This window comes from Mobula hypostoma, chromosome 16 (genome assembly GCF_963921235.1).
Source record: "Mobula hypostoma chromosome 16, sMobHyp1.1, whole genome shotgun sequence".
In the NCBI taxonomy this organism is placed as follows: domain Eukaryota; kingdom Metazoa; phylum Chordata; class Chondrichthyes; order Myliobatiformes; family Myliobatidae; genus Mobula; species Mobula hypostoma.
The window spans coordinates 14,038,390-14,061,056 of record NC_086112.1 but is presented as its reverse complement, the minus strand read 5'-3'; the positions used below and the strand labels follow the sequence as shown (position 1 = coordinate 14,061,056).

General features: G+C 42.8%; 1 protein-coding gene across 1 annotated transcript in view; it reads left to right on the top strand.

Moving 5' to 3' along the window:
* The window catches only part of msh3 (mutS homolog 3 (E. coli)), a 266,392-nt gene that overhangs the window by 98,753 nt on the left and 144,972 nt on the right, over window positions 1–22,667 (top strand). Inside the window, exons 16-18 of the mRNA XM_063068557.1 lie at window positions 7,126–7,190; window positions 19,390–19,506; window positions 22,166–22,273. Coding sequence (XP_062924627.1) covers window positions 7,126–7,190; window positions 19,390–19,506; window positions 22,166–22,273 — 290 coding nt within the window. The remainder of the gene's footprint in view (window positions 1–7,125; window positions 7,191–19,389; window positions 19,507–22,165; window positions 22,274–22,667) is intronic.

Sequence of the window (22,667 nt, the reverse complement as noted above, 5' to 3'; positions counted from 1 at the left end):
TAAGAGGAACATGGACTGCTTCACTCAGAGAGTGGTGACAGCGTGGAACGAACTGCCAGTGGAAGTGATGGATTTGGGTTTGATTGCAACGTTAAAAAGAAATTTGGATAGATACATGGATGGGAGGGGTGAGGGGGAGGGCTGTGATCCAGGTGCAGGTAGGCAGAAAAACAGTTTGGCATGGTCTAGATGGGCTGAACTGCTATAGTGCTGCATGTCTCTGATACCAATTTTAGACAGTTATTGCAACGTGTTTGATAAAGGGAAGGGATTCTGCAGATACTGGAAATCCAGAGCAACACACACAAAATTCTGCAGGTCAGGCAGCGTCTATGGAGGGGAATCATCAGCTGTTGTTTCAGGCCGAGACCTGTTTATTCCCCACTGTACATGCTGCCTGACCTGGGGAGTTCCTCCAGCATTTTATCTATTGTAGATAAAGGTTGAGATGGCCAATTAGTTTCATCTGTTTTCTATCACTTTAGCAACAAAGGAATAAAAAAGTATCTGTCATCTTGAACCATTGTCTAGATTTCTTTACTGTTCTTCTATCCAGTGAGTCACTAGGCAAATTACATGAATTACAAACGTTTGTACATCCCAATAGTCAAAAACAGTGAGACTTGCAGAGACTGTAAAACCTTAACAGAAAGGTCAGGATGTTTTGTCATGAGAAATTTATTGAGATATCAATGCATTTAGCTCCTTAAGGCTGTAATAGTTATGGTTTAGTCCAGATAGTTATCTAAAAATTTGTACATGGAGGTTTTGTGATCCTGTACTTTTGAAATAACACTGAACAAATTTGACAGGTGAGAAATTTATCAATTTTAACTGACTTTAAGAAGAGTAGTCAGGAACTATTGTGTGATAATATATCTGTTGTTCTTAAGTTCCTTTAAACAATGTTGAGAGGTGTATTTGCTAATTACAATGATCGTTAAATTCAAGTTGGGTTAATTGTCGTATGCACGAATGCAGGAATTCACTGGTGCAGTGAAGCTTGCTGCAATATTAGTGGCACAACAGGCAGAAGAAAAACAAAAATGCATATTTTCCATAAACTGTACAAGAAAAATCAGAATTAGTACCAAAAATTAAACAAAATCAAACGTTGTGCAAATGAATCATATTGTTACTGCATTGAGGTAATGACTAGGATTTTGCTGAGGGGAATGGTCAAAGGGGAGTAACTGTTCCTCAACCTGTTGATGTGGCACTTCAGGCTTCTGTACCTCCTGTCCAATGGTAGCTGTGAGAAAGTCGCATGATGTGGGTGGTGGAGGTGTTTGATAATGGACGCTACCTTCTTCCGTAGATACTACAGATGGCAGAGAGGGATGTACTCATGATGTCACTGGACAGAGTTCACTACTCTCTGCAGATTATTGCGTTCCTGCCCTGGAATTACCATACCAGACCATGGTGCAACTAGTCAGAATGCTTTCACCATTGCATCTCTGGAAGCTTTTGAGAGTGTTCAGTGACATGCTTAGCCTCCTTAACGTTAAACGTTGGTACATTTTCCTCGTGGTTGCACGGCTAGGCTAACAATCCAGACTTGAGCAGTCAAAGCATAGTGTAACATTGATAATGCCCAAAATTTATTGAGTGAGTCCACAAACATGAACATATTGGGCTCACTTAGAACATGGACAAGTCTTACTTAGGCAAGACAGCGGTTGTATTTTATTAAGGGTTTGTGGAGATTTGTTATGTCCACAAAATACTAGTAAATTTCTGCAGATGTATTCTAACTGGCTGTATCACTGATATATGGAATGGTGGGGGGGGGGGGGGTGCCTACTGCACAAGATCGAAGTAAGCTGAAGAGAGTTGGAAAATTAGTCAGCACCAGCATGGGCACTAGCCTCCATAGTATCCAGGACACCATCAACAAATGGTGCCTTAAAAAGATGACGTCCATCATTAAACACCCCCACTACCTAGGACATGCCTTCTTCTCACTGTTACCATCAGGTAGGAGGTACAGACACCTGAAGTCACACACTCAGCGATTCAGGAACAGCTTCTTCCCCTTTGCTGCCTGATTTCTGCATGGACATTGAACCCATGGACACGACCTCACTACTTTTTTATTTCCTATTTTTTGCAATACTTATTTAAGTTAACATATATATAATAAAAAAACTTTTTTACTGTAGTTCTGATTTTTTCTATTGTGTATTGCAGTGTACTGGTGCTGCAAAGTTACAAAGTTTATGACATACGCCAATGATATTAAACCTGATCTGATTCTGACAGAGTGGAATATGAAAAGTAAAGTTTGAATTGGCTGAGGAACTTTTTCTCGTCACATTTCTGTCTGACTCATTGGGCATTTCCAGGGTGGCTTTATTTTTAATTTCTTCAGGTTTTTGTATTATTAAAGACAATGCAACAATCATTGTAGGTGTAATTTCAGAGCGTTGTTTGTATCATATGAACATAAAACACTGAACAGTACAGTGCAGTATGAGTCCTTCAGCCCATGATGTTGTGCTGACCTCTTAATAAAGAAATAATATGTTTGGATTCTTTGTGAGGCTGTAACAGGTTACCTAGTTCATTTGTGGGACAGAATGCTCTCAGATCCGTCTGCCTACTTATTCATTTGCTCAATCAGCAAGCTGGTCAATTTTCATGCTTTTTCTACTGAAGTCTGTGGGAATTGGGCGGGGAGTTCCGAGTGGATTGAGAGAATGGTTTGTATTAACTACTTAGAAACACAATGGATACTGCAGATGCTGGAAATCTTGAACAACCTGCACGAAATGAGAGAGGAACTCAGCAGGTAAGACCGGGTCTACGGAGAGCAATAAACAGTCGATGTTTCGGGCTGTAAGGCCATAGGAAATAGGAACAGAACTAAGCCATTTTGGCCCATCGAGTCTGTTCTGCCATTTCATCATGGCTGATCTATTTCCCTGTCAGCCTCAATCTCCTTCCTTCTCCCCGTATCCCTTCATGCCCTGACCAATCAAGAATCTATCAAGCTCTGCCTTAAATATACCCAGTGACGGCCTCCCCATCAGCCTGTGGTAACAAATTTCACAGATTCACCACTCTCTAGATAAAGAAATCCCTGTCCTCCCCATTCGGAAAGGACGCCCATCTATCCTGAAGCTGTGTCCTCTCCACATCAGCTCTTCAGCATCAGATAGATTTCAGTGAGGTCGCCCCTCATTTTTCTGAATTCCAGTGAGTAGAGCCCAGAGCCATCAAATGAATGATCTCGTCCTAAACATCGACTGTTTATTCCCCTCCATAGATGCTGCCTGACTTGCTGAGTTCATTCAGCCTTTTTTTTTGGGTGTTACTATCTACATATGGTAGGTTCTGATAATAAAATCATTAGACCTTTAACAAAGTGCATTTTTTTTTATTTAGAGGTCTTGATATTTCTGGATTTTTGGCATTTATTGTCCGTCCCTCCTTTCCATTAAAATGAGGAGCTGGGAGTCTAGGACTCTGAATAGAAGGACATCCCTTTGGAATGGAGATGAGAAGGAATTTCTTTAGCCGTAGGGTGGTGAGTCTGTGGAGTTCATTGCCACAGGCGGCTGTATTGCCCTAGTCATTGGGTATATTTAGAGCAGAGGTTGATAGGTTCTTGATCAGTCAGGGCATCAAATATTAAAGGGCAAAGCAGGAGAATGGGGTTGAGAGGGATAATAAATCAACTATGATGGAATGGCTGAGCAGACTTGATGGGCCGAATGGCCTAATTCTGCTGCTATATATTAAAAAAGTATCATCCACGTTGGAATTGTTGGCTGGATACATATGGTAAATTTTATGGCGAAGAAATTTGGTGAAGTACATGGGTTTTTATGAGTATCTGGTAGGTTTTTGTTGTTGCTTCTAGATTAGATTTTTTTTTAAATTGCAGATTTAATTATCCCAGCTGCCGTGGTTAGATTTGAACTTGTCTCTAGATCACGATCCAAATGTCCAGCTGTTTGTCTCAGAACCTGAGCACCACATGACAGTATTTCCAAAGATTAATGATATAGGTTCATATTGCTTGTGATTATGAACAAGCTTTACAAGGATTACGAGGAGCTTGCTATTCTCGGGCTTAAGCTGAATGAAGCCGAATGTTTATCTTCAAATTCCTCTGCTCCGGCCAGAAAGGTTTCAGGACAGCAAATATAACTTGCTCCTTAGTAATGAGCTTTTGAAAATGGATTTCATTACCGATAAATTAGTGTGAATTAGAGCTCCCTCTTTGTGGTTTCTGTTATATGATACTGAGAAGTACATTTCTTCAAATATTTATCTTGGTTAATAAAAATATCAACTTCCTCTCTTTTCAGTGAAACGTTACTTTGAATACTGAATAGTACAGTAGAAGATCAGCTCTTTCAGACCGCTATGTCTGTGCTGAGCGTCAATAAATCCCATCTGCCTGCCTGAGATCCATGTCCCTCTATTCTCTTCCCTGCTGCTTTCACTGCGGGTGGCCACGTAATAGAGTTGCTTTGGAAACTGCCAAGTAATTGTTCTCATAGGTACTTGTGCAGCCATATTCTATTAAACAGCGTGATAGCCTCTCATACTTCAATCTCATCGAAGCCAACCGTAGGATATAGGGCATCCCGCATCTGTACCATTGTAACTGGTAGCGCGATCGCTCGAGTTCAGTATGATGTTCTCCTGAGGGGTTGTCTATTGGTGGGGCTCAGGTGGCTGTAGAGGCTGATCTGGGACCACATATCCTGGTCATGATCATAGTCATACTGTATTGATCCCTGGGGAAATTGGTTTTCGTTACAGTTGCACCATAAATAATTAAATAGTAATAAAACCATAAATAATTAAATAGTAATATGTAAATTTGAAATAAGTCCAGGACCAGCCTATTGGCTCAGAGTGTCTGACCCTCCAAGGGAGGCGTTGTAAAGTTTGATGGCCACAGGCAGGAATGACTTCCTATGATGCTCTTTGTTGCATCTCGGTGGAATGAGTCTCTGGCTGAATGTACTCCTGTGCCCAACCAGTACATTGTGTCGTGGATGGGAGACATTGTCCAAGATGGCCTGCAACTTGGACAGCATCCTCTTTTCAGACACCACCGTCAGAGAGTCCAGTTCCATCCCCACACCATCACTGGCCTTACGAATGAGTTTGTTGATTCTGTTGGTGTCTGCGACCCTCAGCCTGCTGCCCCAGCACACAACAGCAAACATGATCGCACTGGCTGCCACAGACTCGTAGAACATCCTCAGCATCGTCAGGCAGATGTTAAAGGACCTCAGTCTCCTCAGGAAATAGAGACGGCTCTGACCCTTCTTGTAGACAGCCTCAGTGTTCTTAGACTAGTCCAGTTTATTGTCAATTCATATCCCCAGGTATTTGTAATCCTCCACCATGTCCACACTGACCCCCAGATGGAAACAGGGGTTACCAGTACCTTAGCTCTCCTCAGGTCTACCACCAGCTCCTTAGTCTTTTTCACATTAAGCTGCAGATAATTCTGCTCAAACCATGTGACAAAGTTTCCTACCGTAGCCCTGTACTCAGCCTCATCTCCCTTGCTGATGCATCCAACTATAGCAGAGTCATCCGAAAACTTCTGAAGATGACAGGACTCTGTGCAGTAGTTGAAGTCCGAGGTGCAGTATGGGCAGGAGTAAGTGGTGGCTGTGGTTAGTGGTTGAGTTGAGTTGACTGGTTGTTTAGTCTCTCCTTTCACAGCTGTCTCTTGTTCCCTGTGGCACAGTGGAGGTCGCTGTCATGTTTTCAGCTTCTTCCTGAACAGATTTCCTCCAGGTGTGTCTATTGAGTGTAATGTCTTCCCAGTTTTCAGACATAATGTTCAGTTTCTTCAGGCTGATTCTAATGTTACCTTTGAAGTGTTTCCTTTCGCCATCAGGAGCTCACTGACCTTCCTTCCCTCAGCTGGGAGCAAAGGATCTGTTTGGGGGGGACATGAGCTGGGCATCTGAGTGACATGACCTATCCATCGGAGTTGGTGTTTCTTTGTCCTGGTGGAGATGCTATTCGTGTGATCTCCTGTACACTGGCGTTAGTGCGGCTGCCCTTCCAGCTGATCCGCGAGATGTTTTACAAGGATCTTTGGCGGTATTGTTCCACCAAAGGCAGCAGAGATAGGGGAGAGAGTCAAAATCATTTTTCCTATGGAAGGAATAATAAAAGTACAGTATTGTGCAACAGTCTTAGGCATTTATATAATATATATAGCCAGGATGCCTAAGACTTTAGCACAATACTGTATTTGTCAACGTGGTGTGGAGAGTTTGTTCACCTGGTGAGAGCAAAGGATGTTGGGAATGGAGTTGGGCAGAGGACGTGGGAGGGGTGTGGGACAGCTGGCAGTGAAGGAGTGCCAGGGACAAGGGGTGGCACCGGTTCAGACACAGCCAGCACCGAGACACCAGACAAGGTCATTTGATTCCAAGCAACTAGTTTATTGATCATTACAGGATGAACGCTGTTCAATATTGAACATTAGTGACAAAATATGAATGTTATAACCCAGCAGGGGAAGATGGTAAATAACTATTCATGTTAATTGGCTCTCATGAACGCTGTTTGTTACATTACTGCAGAGGTGTAGCTACCACATGGTGGGGCTTTGTGTCTTTTCAGACTTTTAAATGCCTGTCGAGCCATGACTCACTTGTAACCGAGGGGTAGCCCAAGGAGGTCGGGCTGGAGAAACGGTGTAATACTTGAAATCAATATCATGTAATACATACAAAATGCTGTGTTCCACCAGCATTTTGTGTGTGTTGCTTGAACTTCCAGCATCTGCAGATTTCCTCGTGTTTGCATCAATATCATATGATTGATTGGAAATGATAGCAGTCTCCTTAGAATACTGTCTGAGCTGCATATGCCCATCATTTTTAATTCCAGATTTCCAGCACCTGCAGCTTTTTAATGACAATTCAACTGGTTAGTGTCAATATTCTAACACTGAGAGCTGTCAGTGTTAGAATATTTTTAGAATCCCCTACAATTGCAGCTCCAGCTGTTGTACCATTGTCAACCAGCCAGGCCCATTATGGTAGTACTGTAGTCTTCAGGTGCACTGGTGAGACGCCTAGTATGCACAGAGTGTAAAAATAATTATATGATTTGCATTTTATCTTCTAGTTTCTTATAGAAGTGAAAAATTCTCTGCTGCACAGCGTTCCGTCAGAATGGACAAAAATTTCCAGGTATGTAATAGTAGTCAGAAGTGGGTAATTTTTACTATTTTCAGGTATTCATAAAGCTGTGATATTGCTAATAATTGCCAAAAGGTCACCTAAACTTGGGCACAAAAGGCTGAAGGAACTCAGCAAGGAGGCAGCATCCAGGAAGGAGAATATACAGTCGACATTTTGGGCTGAGACACTTTATCAGCACATGCTGCCTGGCCTGCTGAGCTCAGCATTTTGTGTCTTTTGCCTGAGTTTTGCAGCATCTGCAGAATCTCTTGCCTCTGGAACCGCTTTTCTCTCCCCAGGGCCTGACAGGGTGTTCCCTCAGACCCTGTGGGAGGCTAGTGCAGAATTTGCACAGGCCCAGGCAGAGATATTTAAAACATCCTTAGCAACAAGTGAGATATTGGAGGATTGGGGCATAACTAATGTTGTTCCATTGTTTAAGAAACAGTCTAAGATTAAACTGGGAAATTAAAGACCACAGAGACTGCCATTAGTTGTGGGAAAGTTATTGGAAGATATTCTAAGAGGCCTGATATATAAATATTTGGATAGATATGGACTGATTATGGATAGTCAACATGGCTTTGTGCATGGTTGGTCATGTCTAACCAATTTTATTGTTTTTCGAGGAAGTTACCAGGAATGTTGATGCAGATAAGGCAGTGGATGTTGTCTGCATGGATTTTAGCAAGGCCTTTGACAGGAATCCACATGGGAGGTTGGTCAAGAAGGTTCATTCGCACGGCATTCAAGATGAGGTAGTAAAATGGATTTGGCATTAGCTTTGTGGGAGAAGTCAGAGAGTGGTAATAGATAGTTGCCTCTGACTGGTGGTCTGTGACTAATGGTGTGGCACAGGGATCAGTGCTCGGTCCGTTGTTGTTTGTCATCTATATCAGTGATCTGCATGATAAATTAGTAAACAGGATTAGCTAATTTGTGGGTGACACCAAGATTGGGGCCATGGTGGACAGTGAGGAAAACTATCAAAGCTTGCAGTGGGGATCTGGACCTTCTTGAAGAATGGGTTGAAAAATGGCTGATGGAATTTAATTGCACTTTGGGAGGGCAACCAGGGTAGGTCTTGCATAGTGAGCAGCAGGGGCATTGAGAAGTGTGGTAGATGTGAGGGATCTGGGAATACAGATCCATAATTCCTTGAATGTGACATCACCGGTAGATAGGGTTGTAAAGAAAGCTTTTGGCACATTGGCCTTCATAAATCAAAGTACTGAGTGCAGAAGTTAGGATGTTACATTGAAGTTGTAAAAAGACATTGGTGAGGCCTAATTTGGAATGTTGTGTGCTGTCTTGGTCACCTATCTACGGGAAAGCTATCAGTAGGATTGAAAGGGTGCAGAGAACGTTTACAAGGACTTGAGGACCTGAGTTTTAGGCAAATGTTGACTAGGTTAGGATTTTATTCCCTGGAGCATTTAAGAATGTGAGGAGATTTGATAGAGCTATACAAAAGTGTGAAGGGTTTAGATAGGGTAAATGCAAGCAGGCTTTTTCCACTGAGGTTCGGTGAGACTAGAACTAGAGAGTCATGGGTTAAGGGTGAAATGTGAAATGTTTAAGGGGAACAGGAGGGGGAGCTTCTTCACTTGAGAGTGGTGAGCGTGTGGAATGAGCTACCAGAGGAAGGAGTGGGTATGCGTTTGATTTCACCATTTAAGAGAAGTTTGGATGGCTACCTGGATGGGAGGGCTATGGTACAGGTGCAGATCAATGGGATTAGGCAGATTAGATAGTTCTGCACAGACTAGATGGGCCGAAGGGCCTGTTTCTGTGCTATAGTGTTCAATGACTCCAAGACTATGACATGGTATATGGAACTTTGAAAAATAGAGAGCTATATGGGAGGGCAATTCTAGGTAGTTTCTAGAGCAGGTTACATGGTCAGCACAACATTGTGGGCCGAAGGGCCTTTAATGTGCTGTAGATTTCTATGTTCTATGACTGTTGTAATGCAGTTACTTTGGCCTTTCCCTGCCGGAAAATATGATGTAACCTTTGCTGGCCAGCAGGGATTGTTTTTAAATCAATACACATTTTGAGATTCTATATTTCAATTAACATGATACTGTTTCACTGTTTGTATCTTAAACCAAATTGCAGCGTTCTGTGAGCAAGGCCACACATCAAAGTCTGAATACCCATTTGGGTTGTGATCTTCAGATGGAGAGCCTGCATGCTTCCTCTTCATGTCATTGGGCAGGAGGTGCAGGAGCCTTGGGTCGACACCACCAGGTTCAGGAACAGTTATTACCCTTCAACCTTAAGTCTTCTGAACCGGTGTGGATAATTGCACTCTCCTCAACACTAAACTGATTCCACGACCTTCAGACTCACTTTCAAGGACTTTGTAATTCATGTTCTCAGTATTATTTATTTTATTTGTACAATTTGTCTTCTTTTGCACATTGGTTGTTCGTCCATCTTTGTTTATGTGTAATTTTTCATAAATTATATTTTATTTCGTAGTTTTCCTGCAGGCGTTTACAGGAAAATGATCTCAAGGTTGTATATGGTGACTTGTACATACTTTGATTATAAATTTACTTTCTCTGAATGGATGCAAAGAAACATGCTTATTCTGGTAAGATGGTGGTGAGCGTAGAAGCAGTGGCCTCTCTGGGGTAACCAAAGGTGCTTTTTTCTTTGTTAAATGTGTTTTTTTGATTGTAAGACTACACTGGACTCCAGTAACTTTGAGTACAGCAGGTCTACCATATCAGTGAGCTGCTTGTGGTTTGGAATGGCCAGCCGGGCTATTGTAGGAGCCAGCCGGTGGTTCAGAGAAAGGGGAGGCCGGCTGTCAGCCGCAGGAGGAGAGTCAGGCTACCGGGCCGTGCGAGGAGCTGGATCAGGTTTGGAGGAGCTGACCTGGGTGCAGGTTGTGCTGCTGCCTGCTCGTCGAAGGCACCGAAGCTGTTGTGCAAAGATGGCGTGCAGAGAAACTGTGGGTGACTGTCTGGGGCCTTTCTTTTGCGATCACAAGACCCTGTTGGACGTTGATTGCCGCAGGCCTGTTTTCCTTGTTGGGTGGGAGAGATAGGTGGAAGAGAAGAGAGTTGCCTCTGTTGAAGTGAGGACAGACCTCAAGCCATGGGCTTGCCTGCTACTACTGTCCAGCTGAGGAGAAGACACCAAAGGCGGTATAGCGTGGCGTCCGTACTTGGTTGGGAGTAGTCTCTCCTGTCCGTGCTGCCCTCCAGTGTTGGATCAGTGGAATTGCCGCTGGTCTGCCGGGAACCATCAGTTTGTGGGACTTTACACTCAGGGTCTCGGACTAAAGATGTGTTTTCCTGACTTACTATGTTCTTTTTCTTTTCTTTATCTCTCATTTTGAACGCACGTGTTTGTTTTTGCACCATGGCTCCAGAGGAACGCTGTCTTATTTGGCTGTATTCATGTATTGTTTGAATGATAATTAAACCTGATTTGATATTAAACAGGAAACTGGTAATCTGAACAGGAAGTTGTCGGGAGCTGTTTCCCTGCCTTGTGGGGAAATATATTAACAGAATTTGGAAAAACTTAGAAGTTTCCATGATGTTGCTGAATAAATAATCTCTGTTGCTGTTGTCTGTGGTCTCGACTGAAACAAGCGGCACTCCAATGTGAGGTTTGGGTATCAGATCCAACAGGGGCTCCTGATGGTTGTCGTTTCTGGGGTCTGGCAGACTGCAGTGTTGCTCATAGCTCTGGCATTGTTCTACTTGCAGTCCAAATTGGTTCTGTTGCTGCTGTCAATGTGTGTTCACCTTTCCTGCCCCTCTAGATGTTGCTTGAAGTGTTCTTCTGCATCGATCAACCCCGAGTCCCCCCGGTAATCTGACGTCAACCTTATTCCTCTGTTGGCATCACTGGTGGGGAATGGACCAGCGAGTGCATTTAAATCAATGTCAAGTAAATTTGCTAGAAGCCAGAAGCGACCGTGGCCTGGATGATGGGGGTTCTTGATAATGGATGCTGCTTTCTTGTGATGACACTCCTTGTGGGTGTGCTCAATGTGATGGACTGGGCTATATCCACCTCCTTCTGTGGGCTTTTCCATTCCTGGGCTTTGATGTTTCCGTATCAGGCCGTGGTGTGACCAGTTAGGGTACTCTTCACTGTGCAGCTATAGAAGTTTGTCAGAGTTTTAGATGACGTGCCAAATCTGCACCAACTCTTCAGAAAGTAGAGGCGTGTCATGCTGCCTCCGTTATGGCACTTGTGTGCTAGTCCCAGGACTGATCCTCTGATCGGATAACACCAAGGAATTTAAAGTTACTGATCCTTTCCACCTGCAATCCCCCAAATGAGAACCAGCTCCTGGACCCCAGCTCTTCCTCCTGTAGTCGATAATCTGCTCTTTAGTTTTGCTGACATTAAGTGAGAGGTTGTGCTGTGACACCATCCAGTTACATAAGCATTCTTCAGATGTTTATGTAATTGAAGCCCATGGTGGCTGTCATTTTGCAAATGTCATTTACCTACCTCCACTTTTCCATCAATAATCTGACTCTGTAACAACCTGTTTGCTGTGAAAACTTACAGCTGCTTAATGTAATGCCAACCTTTCACCTGCTGACCCATGCCTGAAAATCTTATGTATTCACTTGGACCTACAGTGAACTTCAAATTTACCAATATATTATTGATCTTAATTGTTCCCACCTCTGCCACTTCACTGTGAAACGTACGTAAGTTATCCAGGGAACTGGCAATATCTTTATTTTCTACACTGTTACCTTACATCAGTTTTCCAGTCATCCCAGAGTATCCACCTGGTTCGTGTCCTCTCGTCACCCCTTTGTTAACCCCTTCTGCTTTGTTCTCCACCTTTACATTTTTGATAAAGGAACAAAAACTGAACTAACACCTAATGATTGAAGAACATCTTCTTCGCCTCCACCACCAGATTCCTGAATGGTCCATGAACCCATAAACATTACCTCATTATTCCTGTTCTTTGCACTGTTTATTCACTGTAACTGATGGTACAAAATACTGTCAGTCAGATTTATTGTCACTGATGTATGTCATGAAATTTGTTGTTTTGTGGCAGCAGTACAGTGTAATACCCAAAACATTACTGTACATTACAACAGGAAATATAATAAAAATCATGCAAAAAGAGCGAAAGTGTTGTAGAACATAGAACAGTACTGCACAGTACAGGCCCTTCGACCCATGATATTGTGCTGACCCTTCAACCTACTCCAAGTACAAAATAATCCTTCCCTCACACATAACCCTGACTGCAAACATACTTTGATAATACACGAGCTTCAAATACTTGAATACTTTGAATTTTTCTTTCATCCATGTGCTTCTCTAAGACAATTTTAAATGCCCTAATTTAGTGGCTGAGGAACTGGTGTAAGGGGCAGGGTTTCAGATTTCAGGATCATTGGGACCTCTTCTGGGGCAGGTGGGACCTGTACAAGAGAGACGGGTTACACTTGAACCACAGGGGGACCAATATCCTTTCAGGGAGGTTTGTTAGTGCTATTGGGGAGGCTTTAAACTAGATTTGCAGGGGGATGGGAACCAGAGTGCCAGAGCTGACAGTGTGGCTGGGGTGAAAATAAATGATGTTGAAAGTTTAAGCAAATCCGCTGATAGAAAGGTTGTGAGTGGTGGTAAAAATCTTCTGAGGTGTATATATTTCAATGCTAGGAGTATTGCGGGGAAGGCGGATGAGTTGAGGGCGTGGATTGACATGTGGAATTATGATGTTGTAGCAATTAGTGAAACTTGGCTACAGGAGGGGCAGGACTGGCAGCTTAATATTCCAGGGTTCCGATGTTTCAGATGTGATCGAGGCAGAGGAATGAAAGGTGGGGGAGTAGCATTGCTTGTTAGGGAAAATATTACAGCAGTGCTCAGGCAGGACAGATTAGAGGGCTTGTCGACTGAGTCCTTATGGGTGGAGCTGAGAAATAGGAACGGTATGGCCACATTAGTGGGATTGTATTACAGACCACCCAATAGTCAACGAGACTTGGAAGAGCAAATCTGCAGAGAGATAGCAGGCAACTGCAGGAAACATAAAGTTGTGGTGGTAGGGGATTTTAATTTTCCATACATTGATTGGGACTCCCATACTGTTAGGGGTCTAGATGGTTTAGAGTTTGTAAAATGTGTTCAGGAAAGTTTTCTAAATCAATATATAGAGGGACTAACTAGAGGGGATGCAATATTGGATCTCCTGTTAGGTAACGAATTAGGGCAAGTGACAGAAGTCTGTGTAGGGGAGCACTTTGGTTCCAGTGATCATAACACCATTAGTTTCAAGTTGATCATGGACAAGGATAGATCTGGTCCTAGGGTTGAGGTTCTGAACTGGAAGAAGGCCAAATTTGAGGAAATGAGAAAGGATCTAAAAAGCGTGGATTGGGACAGGTTGTTCTCTGGCAAAGATGTGATTGGTAGGTGGGAAGCCTTCAAAGGGGAAATTTTGAGAGTGCAGAGTTTGTATGTTCCTGTCAGGATGAAAGGCAAATTGAATAGGAATAAGGAACCTTGGTTCTCAAGGGATATTGCAACTCTGATAAAGAAGAAGAGGGAGTTGTATGAAATGTATAGGAAACAGGGGGTAAATCAGGTGCTTGAGGAGTATAAGAAGTGCAAGAAAATACTTAAAGAAATCAGGAGGGCTAAAAGAAGACATGAGGTTGCCTTGACAGTCAAAGTGAAGGATAATCCAAAGAGCTTTTACAGGTATATTAAGAGCAAAAGGATTGTAAGGGATAAAATTGGTCCTCTTGAAGATCAGAGTGGTCGGCTTTGTGCGGAACCAAAGGAAGTGGGGGAGATCTTAAATAGATTTTTTGCGTCTGTATTTACTAAGGAAGCTGGCATGAAATCTATGGAATTGAGGGAATCAAGTAGTGAGACCATGGAAACTGTAGAGATTGAAAAGGAGGAGGTGCTTGCTGTCTTGAGGAAAATTAAAGTGGATAAATCCCTGGGACCTGACAGAGTGTTCCCTCGGACCTTGAAGGAGACTAGTGTTGAAATTGCGGGGGCCCTGGCAGAAATATTTAAAATGTCGCTGTCTACGGGTGAAGTGCTGTAGGATTGGAGAGTGGCTCATGTTGTTCCGTTGTTTAAAAAAGGATGGAAAAGTAATCCGGGAAATTATAGGCTGGTGAGTTTAACGTCAGTAGTAGGTAAGTTATTGGAGGGAGTACTAAGAGACAGAATCTACAAGCATTTGGATAGACAGGGGCTTATTAGGGAGAGTCAACATGGCTTTGTGCGTGGTAGGTCATGTTTGACCAATCTGTTGGAGTTTTTCGAGGAGGTTACCAGGAAAGTGGATGAAGGGAAGGCAGTGGATATTGTCTACATGGACTTCAGTAAGGCCTTTGACAAGGTCCCGCATGGGAGGTTAGTTAGGAAAATTCAGTCGCTAGGTATACATGGAGAGGTGGTAAATTGGATTAGACATTGGCTCGATGGAAGAAGCCAGAGAGTGGTGGTAGAGAATTGCTTCTGTGAGTGGAGGCCTGTGACTAGTGGTGTGCCACAGGGATCAGTGCTGGGTCCATTGTTATTTGTCATCTATATCAATGATCTGGATGATAATGTGGTAAATTGGATCAGCAAGTTTGCTGATGATACAAAGATTGGAGGTGTAGTAGACAGTGAGGAAGGTTTTCAGAGCCTGCAGAGGGACTTGGACTAGCTGGAAAAATGGACTGAAAAATGGCAGATGGAGTTTAATACTGACAAGTGTGAGGTATTGCACGTTGGAAGGGCAAACCAACGTAGAACATACAGGGTTAATGGTAAGGCACTGAGGAGTGCAGTGGAACAGAGGGATCTGGGAATACAGATACAAAATTCCCTAAAAGTGTCGTCACAGGTAGATAGGGTCGTAAAGAGAGCTTTTGGTATGTTGGCCTTTATTAATTGAAGTATTGAGTATAAGAGCTGGAATGTTATGATGAGGTTGTATAAGGCATTGGTGAGGCCGAATCTGGAGTATTGTGTTCAGTTTTGGTCACCAAATTACAGGAAGGATATAAATAAGGTTGAAAGAGTGCAGAGAAGGTTTACAAGGATGTTGCCGGGACTTGAGAAACTTAGTTACAGAGAAAGGTTGAATAGGTTAGGACTTTATTCCCTGGAGCGTAGAAGAATGAGGGGAGATTTGATAGAGGTATATAAAATTATGATGGGTATAGATAGAGTGAATGCAAGCAGGCTTTTTCCACTGAGGCAAGGGGAGAAAAAAAACCAGAGGACATGGGTTAAGGGTGAGGGGGGAAAAGTTTAAAGGGAACATTAGGGGGGGCTTCTTCACACAGAGAGTGGTGGGAGTATGGAATGAGCTGCCAGATGAGGTGGTAAATGCGGGTTCTTTTTTAACATTTAAGAATAAATTGGACAGATACATGGATTGGAGGTATATGGAGGGATATGGTCCGTGTGCAGGTCAGTGAGACTAGGCAGAAAATGGTTCGGCACAGCCAAGAAGGGCCAAAGGGCCTGTATCTGTGCTATAGTTTCTATGGTTCTATGGTTCTATCTGCCTCTACCACTGCCCCGGCGGAGCATTCCACACACTCACTGCTCTGTGTAAATAAAAAAAAACTTGCTTCTGATATCCCTCTATAATTTCCTCCAATTATCTTAAGAATATGCTTCCTCATATTAGCCATTTCTGCCCGGGGAAAAAGTCTCTGGCTGAGAATTCAATCTATGCCTCTTATTACAGAGGAATAGATATCAAAACTTTTACTGATTAAACATTTATTCTGGCTTCTGCCTTCTTGCTTTCCAGCCCTGATGAAGGGTCTTGGTCTGAAATGTCGACTGTTCATTCCCCTCCATAGATGCTGCCTAACCTGCCGAGTTCCTCCAGCATTTTGTGTGTTGCTCCAGATTTCCAGCATCTGCAGAATCTCTTGTCTCGCTCTCTTTCTCTTTTAAAATACATTTGACCAAGCTTGTTTCCAGAGATGCGACTGTGTAGAATCTCTTGTGTTGCTGACGAAGCACTGGGTTGGTTTCACCTGTAGCAGGTGCTAATTTCTGGTTGCAACATTTCCAGAAAGAGAGTAAAGTCTTTGCGAAGGAGTGATTTACTGGACTGGTTACAAGAATGAGGGACCCCCAGGTCACCTGGTGTTCAGGATGATAAGAGATGTCGATCGAGTGGACAGCCTGCAGCTTTTTCCCAGGGTAGAAATAGCTAATCTGAGGAGACATAATTTTAAGGTGATCGGTGGAGAGAGTGCAGGGGAAATCTTAGAAGGAAGTTTGTTTTACACAGAGAGTGTGGGTACATGGAACGTGCTGCCAGGGGTGGAGATAGAGGCAGTTGTATTAGGGACATTTTAGAGACTTTTCGATAGGCAGATGGCTGATAGAATTATGGAGGGCTACATAGGAGGGAAGGTTAGATTGATCTTGGAGTAGGTCAAAGGGTTGGCACAACATTATGGACTGTGTTAGAGTGAGTTTTTTTGGGTAGATGATTTGTTTACACTTAAATGACTTTGGCCACCAGACTTCTGTTTGACAATGCACTTCCTAAAAGGGTGTGAATACCAGATGCTTCTGGCGCCTGATGCTGTAGTTTCGAAGACAGTATTATCTATACATTATAAATATTAATTGTCTTCTATGTTAGCACGGCAAGTGCCAAATAAATGTATTGTAACTTACATTCCTAAAGGCTGTGGATACCAACCCCGACATGTTGGCGTCGGAAGGAAAGGATGGTGTGATATTTTGTATGTAGCTTCAATAGGAAGCTTTGTCTATAACTTTTTAAGTAGCAGTTGCCTCTGTGTTTAGCATATAATTATCGAGCCCACATTGGGCTAGCTGACCTTTCTGCGGAAAGCGTCTCCGTCCGTATGATGCCTGCTGTATCTTGTTGTGTGGAATAAAGAAGCTGCTTTGTAACTACCAGTGACTCTGTCTCTCTGGTGATTTCATCCACGCTACAGGCTGAAGAACTGAACAGTGCTGTAATGTTCTATATTCTAGAGTCCCCTGCACCGTTTTGAGAAGCTGTGTTTCTTGGAAGTTGCTGCCCATTATGCTACTGGTGTTTAGGGGAGCAATGAAGGCCCTCGATCTCTGGTAGTGTTCAGGGCTTCCTTCACAGTGTCAGTAGCTTCCTCTCAGTATTCACTACTGTCAGTCACACAAGTCCCGAATGGAGACTCAGGAATACCACCACACTCAGATGTAGAAGAATTCTTCATTGCTGTTTACGTAACAATTTTGTTTTGCCGGTCCCTGAGCTGAATCTCTGAACTTGGAGGACCAGTGGACCGCTGTTAGTCTGGCCTCTAACCTTTGACCTGTTTGGCGTGGGTGACTCTACACCAAGAGCCAAAGCATAAAGCCCTGACTCCAGCCAACATAGTTCTCCAGGTTACTGAGGCAGGCAAACCTCCAAACCATGACAAGGTTGTGGCCCTCTTGCAGGATTTATTGGAACCTGAGAATGTAATTGGGCCGAAACTGTCAAGTGGCAGAAGACTGTTAATCGTGGCCATCTTGTGCTGTGTCTTTCTAAAACCTGGTAATTTTTAAAATGTAATTATGTAAATGTCTCTTTACTGAAGGGTTAAATAGTTTGTCTCTCCACAGCATTCTTTCACTTGCAGCATTTACTGACAGCTGTATAACTTGTTGCAGCTTTGCAGTCAGCAATTGCAAGGATTATGAAACGCGCTGTCGGAGCCATAACAGCAATCTTGTTGAAACAATCTGTTTCACTGGTTCCACAACCAATAGGCTCACTTTCAAGGACTCTAGTCTTTTTGTTTATTGTTTATTTATTCATTTATTATAATTTTTCTTCTTTTTGTATTTGCACTGTGTGTTGTCTTCTGCACTCTTGAACACCCAAGTTTTGCAATCTTTCATTGATTCTGTTATGGCTATTATTCTGTAGATTTATTGAGTATGCCCACAAGAAAATGAATCTCAGGGTTGTATATGTTGACATCTGTTTACTTTGAACTTTGATCTTTGCCTGTCCTGCAAGCTGTTTCAAAATCCTGGGAGTTCACATCTCGCACAACCTCTCATGGTCCCAGAAGACTTCCTACACAAGCAAGAAAGCTCCCCTACTTTCTGAAGAGGCTGAAGGGAGCTGGACTTTGCACATCCATACTCACATTGTTTTATAGATGCACAGCCTGACCAGCTGCATCACTGCACAGTACGGAAACTGCACTGTGGCGGACAGGAAGGCTATAGAATGGGTAGTCAAAACTGTGCAACGCGTCACCAGCCTACCCCCCCGTCAAGGACATGTATACAGAAAGATGCTGGAAAAGGGCCAGCAACATCATGATGGATCCCACCCACCCAGCTTGTAGACTGTCTGTCCCACTCCCATTAGGGAGGAGGCTACGCAGCATCCACGCCAGGATCACCAGACTCAAAATCAGTTACTTTCCCCAAGCAGTAAGGCTGATCAACACCTCCACCCACTAACTCCACCACCACTTTATTTCAAGCTCTCTATTAGTATTTATTGTGTTTTTATTATTATCATGTTCTTTCCCATTTGTGGATGTTTTTGTGCTGCATTGTATTCAGAGTAATGATTATTTTGTTCTCCTTACGCTTGTGCACGAGAAATGACATTAAACAATCTTGAATTTTGACTTTGGTTTTTTTTTTGCACATTGGTTGTTTGTGAGTCTTTGTAGTTTTTCCTAAATTCTACAGTATTTCTTTATTTTCGTGTAAATGCCTGCAAGAAAGTGAATCTCAATTTAGTGTATGGTGAAAATTACGCACTTCGATAACAAGTTTACTTTGCCTTCGATCACTATTTAGCAGTCCCAGTTCAAAAAATTCAAAGAAATTTTCTCATCAAAGTATGTATATGTCGCTATATTTTTATTTGCCTAGAGATACAATACAAAATCTTGAATTATGATGTGACTTTTTTGCCTGATTATTTTAGTAGGAAACTTTTAATATTAAATTAAGCTTCGACGTGAAAGATTGTCTATCTGCAGATGGATTTTGAGGGATGTATCTTGATTTTTGACTACTTCCTGTGGCGTAGTGAACCGTGTAGGATCCGGATTTTATACAACATTTCTTTCTCATTCATTTTTTTTCAAGGTTAACTCTGAAAGAAGCCATTGTGAATCTGACTTCCTTTACTAGTGACATTAATGATTACTCTAGTGACCTTGGTTCTGTTCCCTTTTATCCGTAGCACAAAGGCTGTCGTCCGCTTCCATACCCCATTCATTGTGGAGAAGCACCGGCAACTGTGTCAGCTTCGTGAGCAACTCGTCCTCGACTGCAATGCAGAGTGGCTGAAATTACTGGAGTACGTCAGGGGTATTAACTTTGCATCTGAACTGTCTGTTAGGCCGATCGTTGAAGCTCTGAATGAAGTCAGAGAAATTAAATAGATCAAATGCAGTTACAAATGTTTATATGAAGGCTTGTGCCCCAGTTCAAGATCTTAAGCAGAAAACTGTTCTGCTGGGGCATTGCATTTCTGTTCTCCTTCAGTGGCCTCATTGAATAGACCACATATTGTTTATATTTCATATTGAAAAGTTATTCTACAGTACTGTACAAAAGTCTTAGTCATATATGGTATATAGACAAGGTGTCTAAGACTTTTGCACAGTACTCTAGTAATTTTAGGTATTGCACTGTACTGCTGCCACAAAAAAAAACCCAAACTTTGACGTGTGTGAGTGATGATAAACCTGATTCTGCTCTGGGTGTCTGAGAGTGGGAAAGGGGAATCATGGTTGGGAAAAGGGGAAGGGAGAGGGGAGGGAGCGGGAAGCACCAAAGACACATTCTGTAATCATCGATGAACCAACTGTTTAGGAACCAAGTGACGTTGCCTGGTGCCTCAGGGCTGGGCGTGTCTGCACCCGCACCACACACCCGTCCCTGGCACTCCTTCTCTGCCAGCTGTCCCACACCTCAGCTGTGGTGCTCCACCCTCACCATTACCAACCTTTTTTGCTCCCGCCGGATTTACAAACTCCCTCTCCACTCCATGTTGTCAAATGCAGTACTGTGCAAAAGTAATAGGTACCCTAGCAATATGCGGTACCCTGCGTTGCTTAAGACTTTAACCCAGTACTGTAGATATAGTGGCTCAATCAACAGGTTGAAAGTTACTTGTTAGAAGTACGTAATGATGGATAATTGATGGCTATTGTTATTGATTGGTTTATTGACAATGTTTGAACACTGTAGCACAGTACAGGCCATTCAGCCCAAGATATTGTGCTGGCTCTTTAACCTACTCCAAGATCAATCCAACTGTTCCCTCCTACAAAGCCCTAGCATTCAGATGCCTAGCTATGAGTCTCTTAGATGCTCCTAATGAATCTATCTTTACCATCACCCTGGCAGGGTGCTCACGTACCCACCGCTCTCTGTGTGGGAAAAAAAAACACCTACCTCTGATATCCCCCCCTAAACTTACCTCCAATCACTGTAAAATGACACCCCCTCATGTTAGCCATTTCTGCCGGGGTTGGGGGGGTGGGGGAGTCTGGTTATCCACTCGATCTGTGCCCCTTATCACCTTGTACACCCGGAATCTGTTTCCCAGGAGGGAGTAAGAAGACGGAAAGCCTCCATGTACTCAAAGTATATTGTAGAGGGCATAACATGATGTAACTTGCAAAGCTTTTCCCTGTGCCATCAACACCACTGGCTCCTTCAGAGCTGAATAACCTTCACATTTGCTTGATGCCCCGGTTGGGATTTCTTCAGCTTTGTTCATCTCCACACATATGGGCATGTTGTGATCACTATTTAATTATCCACTTAAGCATCATGTCTAATTCTTTCACACCGAGTGATTAACATCCCAGTCCTTAAGTATCAACAATGCTGTAAATAGCTATTGAAAAGGCACAAGAAAAGTCATGCAGATGTGTACATCTGATTGTGCTCTGTCAGAAGAGGACAATTTTCCTTTAACGCAACAGTCAAAGAGCTACATTTATCTCTGTCCAGTTTACAGGTAATCCAATAGCCAATCAGCTGAACTTAAAGTGCTGTCACTATTTGCTTGGTGGAATTTGATTAGGATGCCAGTTTCCGCCGAGAGCTAAGATAGTGCCTTTGACTCGTTGTCGTTGCCATGGAAAAAGAGCACCTGATACTAGTTCATCTCTGAGCATCATTGATATTAAAGGATGCTGAATATTGAGTGAAGTGAACCAGTCTGAAGTAGGGAAAGGAAATTCTCCTTGAGTAAATGCTGACTGAAAATTCCTATGGCATTTGTTATTTAAGGAAAATTATTCTGTTGACTTCGTTAACTACCTTCCAAATCCGCTGCGCATTTGAGTATAATGATTAAATATTTTACCAGGATTCACAAACAATAATGTACACTCAGTGGCCACTTTGTTACTTAGCTCCTGTACTTAATAAAATGGCCACTGAGCGTATGCTCGTGGTCCTGTGCTGCTGTAGCCCATCCTCTTCAAAGTTCGACATGTTGTGCATTCAGCGATGTTTTTTGGCACATCACCATTATTAGGTGTGTTTACTTGAGTTGCTGTTGTCTTCCTGTCCACTTGAACCAGTCTGGCCATTCCCCTCTGACTGCCCTTATTCATAAGGAATTTTTGCCCACAGAACTTCCACTCTTTGGATTTTTTTTTTGTTTGTAAACTCCAGAGACGGTTGTGTGTGAAAATCCCAGGAGATCAGCAGTTTCTGAGATACGCAAACTACCCTGTCTGGCACCAATAATCATTCCACTATTAAGTCACTTAGATCATATTTCTTCCCCATTCTGATGTTCGGTCTGAACCTCTTGACCATTTCTGCTTGCTTTTGTGCATTGAGTTTCTGCTACATGATTGGCTGATTAAATAGTTGCATTAATAAGCAGCTGTACCTAATGAAGATGACTACTGAGTGTATATTAAGTTGTTTAGGGATATTTATGTTGTAATTGATTTTTTCAAAGTAATTCTCATTCTGTTCATGCACAGTCAGTTTGGCGAGCACTACCACGGAATAAGAAAGGCAATTGGTCACCTGGCAACCATTGACTGCACCTTCTCATTGGCCGCAGTTGCTAAGCAGGAAGGATATACCAGGTAATGAAAATAATCTTGACCTTGCCTTCTTCCTGTATTCATCTTAAGGATTTCTCAAGATCTTGCTTTAATTCTTCTATTCACATCTAGTTTTGCTTGGATTTTGCTCATTCCAACTTTGCTAGTGTCATAGAGCACCACAGCTCAGAAAATGGCCCTTTGACCTATCTAGTCTGCGCTGAATTGTTATTCTGCCTAGTTCCATCGATCCGCACCTGAACCGTAGACCTCAATGCCCCTCTCATCCATGTACTTACCCAAATTTTCTTTAAATGTTGAAATTGAAATCACATCCATCACTTTGTCTGTCAGCTTCCACTGGCACTTTCCTGTGTAGATTTTGCTTTAGAAAGAAGGACCTTATGATGTTATCAGTATCTTTCTCAGCTTTAAG